Below are 12,272 nucleotides of genomic sequence, written 5' to 3' on the forward strand. Positions count from 1 at the left end.
TTCCTAGTGAAAACGATACAGATTTCTCTTTCGATTTAATAGGGGTCATCTGTTGACTTAAATCAATTTCTAAATGTTCAATTTCTGTAAATGCTGGTTTAAGTCGATCAATTGTGATGTTATCTGTCTTGCTTCCGATTTGAAGGGTAAAATATTTTGGAAATCTTTTGATCACTTTGTAAGGTCCATGAAATTTTTGCTCAAGAGGTTTAAGTACATGATCACTTCTTATCCACACATGGGAACATACATTCAATTCCTTGTTGATAAATATATTTGAACTGCTCTTATTTGAAGTTGTTATGGGTTTAATTCCAGACATTAATGTTTGAAGATGTAACAGAAAATCATCTGAATCTAAAACGGCATTACTTTCGGTGAATATTTGACCAGGAACATGAAGTGTTTCGCCATATACCATTTCAGCTGGAGAGCAATTAATTGCATCTTTTACCGAAGTTCTTAACCCTAGCAATACTAAAGGCAAAGACCTTGTCCATTGCGTTTTGTTGTGGCATATCAATGCGGATTTAAGAGTTCTGTGAAGACGTTCAACTAATCCGTTCGATTGTGGATGATAAGAAGTCGAATGTTTTAATCGAGTTCCTAACAACTTTAATAGATTCCGAAAAGTATTCGATGTGAACTGACGTCCTCTCTCTGTGTGAACAATATCTGGTGGACCAAAACGAGATACCCAGCCATTTAAGAAACTTTGGGACACAGTTTCCGCTGTAATATTCGGCATTGGTATTGCTTCCATCCATCGGGTAAATCGATCAATGCAGGTAAGAATATAGCGATGACCATCTGATAGTGGAAATGGGCCAACTATATCTAAGTGCACATCAGCAAAACGTCGCGATGATAACGGAAATGTCCCGATAGGACATTTTGTATGGCGAGTTATTTTTGATCGTTGACAATACTGACAAGATTTCGTCCACTGTACACAATCTCTTTTCATGAAAGGCCAGCAATAACGCTCAGTGACAAGTTTTACGGAAGATCTTGAACCAGGATGAGATAAATTGTGTAAACCATAGAATATTGATTTTCGCAATTGAACTGGAACATATGGTCTTGGATTATTAGCTTGAGAGACGTCACAAAATATCTTCGTATTTGAGGCAGGAATTGTAATGAGTTGTAAATTCATTGATGTTTCGGATTTTAACAAATCTTGAAGTTCTTGATCGCTTTGTTGAAGTTTTGAAAGTTCTTCAAAATCCAATAATGATAATGATTCTACACGGGAGAGTGTATCTGCAACGATGTTTTCATTACCCTTAATGTACCTCAAATCCGTTGAAAATTGGCCAATAAAGTTTAATTGTCGTAGTTGACGAGGGCTTGCTTTTTCTGGCTTTTGAGAAAAAGCGTAAATTAGTGGCTTGTGATCAGTATAGATTGAAAACGAACGGCCTTCTACGTAGTCCCGAAAATACTTAACAGCTTCATAAATCGCTAATAGTTCTCGGTCGTAAGTACTATAGCGTTGCTGAGTTTTGCTTAGCTTCTTGGTAAAGAAAGATAATGGTTGTAACTCACCATTTATTCGTTGTTCCAAAACAGCACCTAAAGCAAAATCTGATGCATCTACTTTAATAGATAATTCTGCATCACTAACGGGATGAAATAACAACACTGCATTTGATAAGCTTGACTTACATTGCAAAAATGATTTTTCCGCTTCTTTAGTCCAAATAACAGGTCGTTTATCATTTTTCACTACATTCTTGAGAAGTTGGTTTAGTGGGGCTTGTTCTGTCGCTGCATTAGGTAAAAATCTCCTATAAAAGTTTACCATTCCGAGAAAGCGTCGTAAGTCCTTTATAGTCGAAGGCTTAGGGATACTTAAAATTTCATCAACTTTGCTTCGAATGGGTTGCATTCCAGTTGATGATATTCGGAAACCAAGGAAATCGATTTCACTATTACCGAAAGAACATTTACCTTGATTGACGACAATGCCATATTTCTGAAACCTCTCAAAAACAATCTTCAGATGCTCCAAATGTTCAGCAGGCGATTTTGAAAATATAAGGACATCATCAATGTAGACAAATACAAAAGGTAAACCACGTAGTACTTCATCCATTAAACGTTGGAAACTTTGGGCGGCATTTCGCAATCCAAACGGCATTTTGACAAATTCGTATAAACCAAATGGAGTAGCTATAGCAGTTTTTGGTACGTCGTCAGGAAATACAGGTATTTGATAGAACGCGCGCGCCAAATCCAACTTTGAAAATATGCAGCTACCGGCTAAGTTAATGTTGGCATCAGTGATAAAAGGTATTGGATAACGATCAGGTACCGTAATTTTATTTAAAAATCGGTAATCTCCAACACATCTCCACTCACCATTTTTCTTGGAAACCATATGAAGAGGGTTCGACCAATTACTACTTGATGATCTAATAATCCCATGTTCGAGCATATACTCAAAATCTTTTTTGGCAATTTTGAAACGATTTTGATCTAAGCGCCGTGGTTTTGCATGTACGGGTGGTCCAGTCGTTTCAATATGATGATATATTCCATGTTCAGTTTTAATTCCAGGAAGAGTGGAGGCTTGATAGACATCTGGATACTTCATTAACAATTTGTTGTAAACAGATTCATTTTTCACCAAAGTTGTTATGCCTAGTGACGGAGATTTAGAAATTTTCGCTGAAACTTGCAGATCAGTTTTGCCATCAATCAATGCTTTACGCTTAAGATCAGGAAGAAGATGAAAATGTTTTAAAAAATCAGAACCAATAATGGGTTTTGTAACATCTGCTATAATAAAGGTCCAAGAAAAATTTCTGCGTAATCCGAAATCTAAATGCATAATTTTCTGACCGAAAGTACGAATTGAAGAACCATTTGCAGCAAAAATTTTAATACCACAGTCTGACGTTTTTGAAGTCTTGAAGCTGGGAGGAATTACAGACACATCGGCTCCGGTGTCAATTAAAAAATCTCTGTCGGAAAGCTTATCTTTAACAAAAAGGCGACACGAGATACCACTGTAATCTGGAATTGTCGCAACTTCCGAGTGGTCCTCTAGTTTTTTGAGAAAGAGCATGGAGACACGCATTTTGTTGCCTTTTCAGCAAACCGATTATGGTACCAACACCAGTCTCTGCGTCGTGACTTACTTCTGTTACGCGACTTGCTGTTATTACCTGTGTCTGAACGAGCCTGAGAGCGGTTTCTAGAAAAGTTGTTGAACTTCTTTTCTAAAGCTTCAATTTGACGGGATATTTTGGTCAGATCAATATTGCCAGCTGCAGCAGATACTTCATAAAGTTGTGGCGAACGTAGACTCATGATCTTATCTGCTTGCAGAGCTAACGAAGGCAAATCACTTACTTGACTTATTGTTAAAATAGACCGAACATCTTCTGGAAGTTGTTCCAAAAAGAGTGTCTTGAGAACAGCGTCATTTAATTGACCAGAAGCAAGATTTTTCATAATTTGCAGCAAATGCGATGGCTTTTGGTCTCCTAATTCTTGATTTTTCAGCAGTCTGCGGAGTTTTGATTCCTGAGATTTGGAAAATGTTTCCATAAGGCGATTTTTAACGGCAACAAATCTACCATCAGCAGGAGGGGATTCCAAAATATCACAAATGTGAGGAAGAAAATTTGAATCGATATTTGCTACAACATATTGGAATTTGGTCTCATCGCGAGTGATACCAGAAATTGCAAAAATAGCTTCAACCTGCATAAACCATAGTTTTGGATTTTCTTTCCAGAATGGAGGCAGCTTGTGGACACTGGAAGCAGCAACATTACGGGCTTGAGAATTTTCATTCCGACCATCTGCTAATTGATCCGAATTTTCCGAGGGCATTGTTACACTAGTTTTGTATTTGGTTTTTGTATTCAACGATTTAAAACGCGAGGTCACCAATTAATGTGCGAGGTTTATGTATTTTTTAATTGAAACAAAGGCACATTTATAAAAAGTAACAAAACGTATATTTGGTTCGAATGAAGTACAAGAACTGAAAATTATAATTTCAAAATGAAAAAAGTATTATTCTGTCAATTTAAAATTCAAAGAAAAGGTGATGTAAGTTTACAAGTACAAACATTGTAAAGTATGCACCTACAGTTTTATTAGTTGATTGTTTTATTAGTCATTCATTTGTAGAATTTTCCGAATCTTTTTCTCATTATTGGCATGAAATTCATGATCACTAATATTGAAAACTCTGTTTATAAAGTTTGTCGCCGTATTTATCCTTATTCTTCTAGGATGTTTTGAGTTAAAATTAATGATTCTTCCCGAGGACGTAGGTTTTTGATACCAATCTACAAGAAGACGTTTTCCATGTCTCTGTACTACTGCGTCTAGGTATGGCAACTGTTTGTTGGCTTCACATACTATTGTGAATTTGATTTGCTTGTTGAAGTTATTTAAAGCTGCTAATGTATTTTCCACCTGTTCTTTCTTAATAATACAGAAAATATCATCAAGGTATTTCGTTAATAATCTTGGATTTTCCTTTAATGTTTCCATTGTTTCATTGAGAAGTTCTTCCATTACAATGTCCGCTACAATTGGTGAAATCGGCGACCCCATAGGCATTCCCTTTTGCTGTTCATAAACTTTGTCTTTGTATATGAAGTACCTTGAATCTTGAATGCAGAGTGTTAAACTTTCGATAAAAAGGTTCAAGGGAATAAGCAAATAAGCTTTATTTCATTACAATTGGCCAAATTTTCTCGGAATGGTGAAGAATTGTATTTAGCGTTCTTCCTGAAGGCACGTACCGCCAACGTAAGACAAATTTGGAAGAAGATTTTTTCGTCTTGCCACTGATGCCAATTATGTTAATGTACGTGGTCAGGTAACAGAGTTATACGCTAATATATCCATAGAAACCATATTCTATAGGGCAGCTTTAGTCAACGACCCCCCATTTATAGTCTGGCACTAGATAGCAGATGATTTTAATACTGAATAATCTTAAACCCATGACCTACTTTTCAAAATTATTCCCGAGGTGGGCACTAGTGGGCATCATGACTAAAACCTTAGGTAAAATTTAAGTATATGATCGAATTGGCATTACAAAATACACTAAGAAAATATGCAGCTAACTAGAATTCCACAACACGATAAAGCATTATTTTTTAATGAAAATTAAGCTATTACCTCCTTCACAATCTACAATATTTTGCTATACGTATTAGTTTCGCGACATTTTGAATATATTTACTTGCACTTAAAATATAGGTTGTACTCACAACAAAAAATATTAGTCAAATGTTATGTTCCTATTATTGAAGCTATTCTTAAAAAGATCGCGTTAGAGTGAAACAAAAACTAATATATTTTTGAAAAGGTCCATGTCATAGCTGTCAGAATTGCCAGATGTTGTACCAAAATTTTGACAATCATTTTTTTTTTTTATTTTTGGCCAATGGGTGGATCCACTGCGCATCGGCTCAAATTCTTTATATAGAGAGAATTACATAATTTTATGAATAAATATTCCAAATTTTTTTCTTTTTTTTCGAACGTTCCCAACGCCACTCATTCCCACCCCTACCGACCGACCGAGAGGGCGACCTCCCTTTGAACGTAGGGATTGTGTACGCACCATGATTCGGATAATGGTGGATGCTAAGTAATCATTGAATACCAGCTACAGATGAAAGTCAGTATATAAGAGTTGATAGTCTTCTACTAGATCTAATAGGAACATTTAATTTGAAGTCTGAAGGTATATCACCATTTAAAATCTTTAATACAAAAATAGTGTTAATTATTATGCGTCTGCTTTTTAATGTGGGTAATCGAATCAGTTTTAGCCTGCTAGTATATGAGGGAAGAACAAAGTCACTATTCCAATGAAAACTTCTCAAGGCAAAGGGTAGAGACTGTTATTGAACAGATTCCATTTTATCATCATAAATTTAATTTAATATTTGATTCTGTAAGATCCAATTCGTTATAATCAAATAAAAACATTATTTCTCCGCCATAAAGATTGCTTGTTATGACTGACTGACTGCTTATCTGTTGCCACAACAAATTGTTGCTAATAGTCAAACACTTGCCAAACCTCTTTATTTGATTTAAATGTTGGGTATACTGTTTTGGGTCTTATCAAAGAGCAAACTCTTAGCATTTGAAGAGAGTAGCAGGCGTAAATATTTCGCACATCATTGTTCATTTTCAATAAAATTATTGTTTATTTTTCCGCATTTAAGAATAAAGAGATCAATGGTTTTCAGTTTATTGAAAATAGTTGGTCGGCTCGCTATGAGAATTGTGGTGTTTTGCTTAGTTGCGGTAGTGGCAGTATCCACTTTTCATGGCTCGTCATCGTCGCCATCGACACAGAAATCTATAACTGTAGATTTGCCGGGTCAAGGTACAATTTTGGGTGATTATGGAACAACGTCATGGACAAATCAGACATTTATGCGATTTTTGGGTATACCATATGCTGAGTCGCCCAGCAGAGATTTAAGATTTAAGGTAAAATATTTAAATTTTATTTAAGTAGCTGAACCTATGTTCCCAATAAATAATTTTCCTCTAAACATGACCCACAAATGCTGCAAGTAGTTTTAAACCGTTTTCAAAACGTTTACTGTTAAATTCCCATAAATATTGATGTATTACTTCCTCAACATTGTATCTTAAAAAAAATCAGGAGAGATAAACAACGATTCATATTTTGATACATCGGAGTTCGGGTAAAAGTTTAAATGCAATTATTAGAAAATTGAGTAAATATAATTCCCTAATAATTGCATTTAAACTAGTACCCGAACACCGATGAATCAAAAAAATGCCGTTTTTATCTCTTCTCCAAAAATTTGATTTTTTAAGATACTACGTTGAGGAAGTAATCATCACTATTTAGTTTTTGAATCTTTGTCCTAATTTCAGCATGCTGTTAAAAAACTCCCCTGGAGACACATTCTGGATGCCACAACTCATGGACGTCGATGCCCAGTTATAACAACAATTCGAGAACTAAGTGAAACTGAACTTAGTCAGGATTTGGAGGATTGTCTAAACCTCAATGTTTATACGAAAAATGTAATAATTAACGTTAACGCTATGTTTAAATTATTTATGTATTTAAACTTAAACACACCTTCTCGCTTTTTCTTCCTCAGATGACAGCCCAAAAACCTGTCATGTTTTACATTTACGGTGGTGGTTTTTATAACGGTTCAAATATTGATCATCCTCCGAATTATCTGCTCGAAAAAGATATTGTTTTAGTTGTACCCAATTACCGTGTTGGAGCTTTAGGTTGGCTAACGACACGAAGTGAAAATATGCCGGGAAATGCTCCCATTAGTGATTTGTATGTTGCTCTACAATGGGTACAAGATTACGTACATTTGTTTGGTGGCGATCCCAAACAGGTAACAATATTTGGTCAAAGTGCTGGCACCACTATGTCTGGATCGCTATTATTTAGTCCCCGTACTCCATCGGCATATTTTCAACGATCAATACAACAATCGGGTTCGATATTTTCTTCATGGGCCATTACACGCAATCCCTTGGAACAAGCTGAACGTATTTGCCGGGCAGTTGGATGTAAGACATGTGATAATATGGATCTATTGTATGTGTGTTTGCGTAATGTAGCAGTACCGAAGATTTTAGAAGTTACCGAAGAGGTATGTATGTATGTTCTATGTTGAGTTTTATGCCAGCCAATTTAATATTTCGTATCTTTTTAAAATTAGGAGTCGTTTGCTCCAATCATTGGCGATTTTTATGGTATCTTGCCTCGTGAACCTGTAGAACTGATTGCTGAATTAAATAGATCAATACCATTAATGACAGGTTTTACCAAACACGATGGATCCTTTGTACTGGCTTGTAAGTATAAAAAACACCATTTTCATTTATGGAGATGGATTGTGATAATAATTAGAGCTAATGCAAACGTAGTCTAAGGTTATATGACCCTCCAGTAACAAATTCTATTATTACCAACTTATTTAATACTTTTACTACATGAATATAGCTCACTAACATAATCCATATTATAATCATATTACAGCTGTCTATGATGGCGTTAAGGCAGCCATAGGTAATTTCAGTTATATTACCGTGCGACAATTTGCCAATACAATTATGAATATGGCAAAGGATAATACTGGCCTCGCGAATAATTTATTATATAAAATGTTATTCTCCAATGATCTGCTTTACAGTACAGACCACAAAAAAGCTTTACCCGCGTATTTTGATGTAAGCATACCAATTTATCTGAGCAATATTGAAAACCGTACTAATCCCGTTTAAACATTTCAGTTGACAAATATTGTTTCCATGAAATCTCCAGTTATAACTTTAGCAAGTCGCATGTTTGAAAAGGGTCTTGCTCCGGTTTACTTGTATAGTTTCGATTATGATGGTGAAAATACACGCTTTGGCTATGAGTTCGGTAATGATCATTATCCCTTTGAGGGTGGTGTTCACCACTCCAACGATAATATTTACTTGTTTTCAACACACAAACTAAATGAAGCTGATACTGAAGTTGCTAAAAATATGGTCCAACTTTGGACATCGTTTGCCATAAGTGGTAAGCCAAGTCTTAGAGATGATAGCGTGGAAATTCTACCAATGTCAAGTAAGTTTACCTAATTACGTCATAAGATATTTTGGCTATAAGTATTATTGTATTATTCTTTATTTTAGCTGAGGATGGTCCTTACTTCCACATAAATAATGGTGTAACCACTGATAATGATGTCCTGAAAGAGTTGACATCTACAATAGATGATCCAGAAAATTACAAATTAAATAGGCCTAATATTGAATTTTAATAAAGTAATATTACAGCATTGTGTTGCTTATAATTGTAATTTTGTTATTTCTATGCATTTACAGCCAGTTTCTGTATGTCGAAAGAATAATGTGTGCGAATGAAACACGCCCGAACTTTATTTTTCGAAATAATTTTACCTTTGCTTTTGCTTCAAAACAAAAAACAAGTTTGAGAAAAACACAAGAGTTTGCAAGTGTTTCTTTCGCCCACATTCTTCTTCCGACATACAGAAACAGGCTGTTAATCTGTTAATATGAAATATGATTAAAAACAGAATCAAAATGGACAACATCAGTCTAATGCTAAGTTTACATTTACGAAATCCACTCGATTTCAAATCTCATCTGGATTTCATTTGACGTTTAACCTATGGATTTGACAGTTGAATTCGAGTGGATTTCGTAAATGTAAACTAAGCATAAAACGAATTTTACATTTAACGTGTTTTATAAAACATCCATGATTTAAGTTGTCAGTTTCATACAATATCTGTCAAATAAATAACGTAAACTCCCAAAGCAAGTGTAAAATGCCGTTAGAGCTGGGTTATTTGACGTAAAAAATGTCGCTTGCTTTATAGCCATGGTATAATACAGGCAAATTTATATAAGTCCGTGTTTAGACACACTAATTTATCGGGAAAGTAAATTCAGTTTTTAGGCAATAGGCGGTAGCAAAGAGTATTGAGGAGCTCTTTCTTCTCCGCTCTCTCCCAAAAACTCAATTTACTTTCCCGAGAAATTTGTGTGTCTAAACACAGACTAAGGTATATGCATGAATTACAACAACTAATGCCATGTTCATACCACCATGTGAATCACGTTGTTCGCTCTCATAATTACGTACACCAATTAACCCGTTCATACGACATGGTACAAAATTCATAGCAACATGATTCATATTTTCATACTTACTGATTTTAAAGGAAGTTGCAGCCAAAAGACGAGTAAAATTAATTGATATGAACTTAAAAAAATGTTTGTTCTTCTTTCAGATATATATTTAATATTAAATGATATTATTTTCATTCATGTTCTCCATTTCATCTCATAATTTTGGTGTATTCAGTAAATTTTTTAATTTTTCTATTTTCAAAATTAACGAGAGAGACCTGCCAAAATAACTTTTTGATATACAGACTTTCTGGTAGGCATTTTGATTTTTGTTTCTAAATTTGTAGGCGAATTTGAAACGATGGACAAGAGATGCCACTGCAATGAAAGAGAAGACAGCAAATACTGAATATTAAAAAAATTAAAAATTTTATTTAGCTACGGGAATAAAATTTCTTGTCCTTGTTTTCAGTTTTAAGATATACTCATGTACCATGGATATACTGTTAACCCAACCTTTACACCTGCCAGTGACAGTTCGAAAAATTCAATACATACACAATTTTTTACTACCACAATTACATTTTTTGAATTGTCGACTCCAATGGCACTAGATTTTTCATGCCAGCAAAATTTTGATCTGGCTGCCAGTGATATGTCGAAAATGAAAAAAGAGTTGCCGAGACTATTCTTTAATCCATGTACATTTTTGTTTCTTTTAAGAATGCAAAGATTTAATGCATATTTTCAAAAAGATTAGGAAACACAAATAATACGTCTTGGTAGCTGCAATATATTAGTGGTTTGTAAAGACACAATTTTGATGTTTTTCATTCAAATATAGGTTGATATATAATTTCCCCTCTGGGATTATACAATATTGAAAAGGCGGCAATACCAGATTCATTATGTTTATGATTGAAAACAATCATTTTAAAACGAAATAAAATAAAAGGTAATAAAATATGTTGTGAATTGTGTTTTAAATCTAAAATATAATGCAATTTTGCGTGTTAATGCGGCTTAAAATAATTTTGAAATTGAACTTGCACTGGCATGTGTAAACACACAAGAAAACTGCATGCCAGTCGAACACTTTTTCGGCATTTTCGAGTATAATAAACTCCGCAAAAGACGGTCCCAAGCCCGGTTGCAAAAGGAGGAGGGAATTGTCACGAGCCCAGGAGGTGAACTGATTTTGCTCCACAGATCACCTTTGGGACGAGTGACATATATATACACTTTTAAGATCAAGGTAGTGGGAGTTGTGCTGAGGATCTGAATGGCCGACAAGTGTCTAAAGAAGTCTGGTCGCTAGCAATTTCCCCCCGGCGCCAGGGCACGGGTCGAGTTGTACTTATTAGTAGCCTAGTCTGCGCAAGCCGTCACTGCGTACGATGGTCCATCCCCTTACGGCACACTCGTGGGAACAACATATGGAGAAAAATACATTAGAAAATAAAAACAAAACTCCTCGGTTGCAGTCTGGCAACTCTTCCGAGGATGACCTTTTAGCATCCAGCCAGGAGCTGGTAGCTAGCCAACTAAGTGTTGTCGGTTCTGACACACTTCATCAGACAACCACAAAAACAGCAACTCTGACCGTCTCTGAGGATGGTAAAACTACACAAACCAATAAGAAAAGTCCAGCCGACGTTCGAAAGGAACTATACCAGAAGGCAAAATTCATTCTCGGCAAGATCGCCAAGAATGCTGCAAATGGTACGGTCCACGAACGGGATGAGCTGGACAAAATAAAATACACTAAAATCGTCGAGGAATACGAGGAAGCCAAAACCTCTAGAAACGACGATCGCCCAACTTCCTCCAAACGTGAGCGCTCCCGGACTGAGGACAATAAGCCCGCCAAGAGGAAAAAAACACAACGCTACTGCCTCTTCAACAACAAAACGTCCCTTCAATGAAGTCGTTAAGGATGACCTGATGGTTGCCGTGGCTAACGACAAGAAGGGAAAGCTGTCCCCTATCACCACTGCGGAATGGGGCATGGTAGAAACTAAATTGTCAGAACAAGTTATGGAACATGTTTTCACAAACGAAGATTCTCCCGTGCCTCATTTCGACTCAAGCGAGGTTCATCGTGGCTACAGGGTAATCAAATGCATGGACGAGTTCTCAAAGGGATTCTTGGAAAAATGCATGGCTAAGATCAGCGGTGCATGGGAAGACATCAGCCTGCGGTTGATCCCAGCCCAAGAAATCCCAATAAGACCTCGTGCCAGAGTTTGGCTACCCAAGATAGATTGTGACGGCCCGAAACTACTACAAGGTCTGGCGAGGATGAACAAGGATGCTCCAATGGACGACTGGTCCGTAATCGCCACTGAACCCCCGAATAATAACAGCATGAGTTTGGTTCTCTCTATAACAGAGGCCGGAGTGGAGGCACTAGAGAGACTCGGCAACAAACTGTTCTTTGGCGTGAGGGAAGCCAAAGTAAAGATACTAAGATCGCATGGCCCGAACGGAGAAGACGATGCAGATGACATCGACGATGCCGGAAAGCTGCTAGATAATATGCAGCTAGAGGGTCCATCAACATCATCCCCACAATAAGATGATGATCAAGGTCGTGCAGATCAATCTGAAGCACTATA

The 12,272-nt window shown here is 36.2% G+C and overlaps 1 protein-coding gene across 1 annotated transcript; it reads left to right on the forward strand.

Moving 5' to 3' along the window:
- The first annotated feature begins 5,883 nt into the window (after positions 1 to 5,883).
- Est-Q (Esterase Q) lies at positions 5,884 to 8,858 on the forward strand. Its single transcript, XM_073981506.1, has 8 exons — positions 5,884 to 6,157; positions 6,222 to 6,492; positions 6,910 to 7,062; positions 7,143 to 7,658; positions 7,728 to 7,863; positions 8,048 to 8,238; positions 8,302 to 8,623; positions 8,692 to 8,858. Exons 2-8 carry the CDS (start codon positions 6,235 to 6,237, stop codon positions 8,817 to 8,819), a joined length of 1,704 nt encoding a protein of 567 aa, XP_073837607.1. The 5' UTR covers positions 5,884 to 6,157; positions 6,222 to 6,234; the 3' UTR covers positions 8,820 to 8,858.
- Positions 8,859 to 12,272: the final 3,414 nt, after the last annotated feature.

The sequence above is a fragment of the Musca autumnalis genome, unplaced genomic scaffold, assembly GCF_047663935.1.
Source record: "Musca autumnalis isolate F117 unplaced genomic scaffold, ASM4766393v1 scaffold_4, whole genome shotgun sequence".
Taxonomy (NCBI): domain Eukaryota; kingdom Metazoa; phylum Arthropoda; class Insecta; order Diptera; family Muscidae; genus Musca; species Musca autumnalis.

Bases quoted from the DNA above. Each gene is read 5' to 3' on its own strand.
- Est-Q (XM_073981506.1), top strand. From the start codon at position 6,235: ATGGTTTTCAGTTTATTGAAAATAGTTGGTCGGCTCGCTATGAGAATT. The intron at 8,239-8,301 runs GTAAGCATACCA...TAAACATTTCAG, and splicing joins CTTTACCCGCGTATTTTGAT to TTGACAAATATTGTTTCCAT. The intron at 8,624-8,691 runs GTAAGTTTACCT...TCTTTATTTTAG, and splicing joins GGAAATTCTACCAATGTCAA to CTGAGGATGGTCCTTACTTC.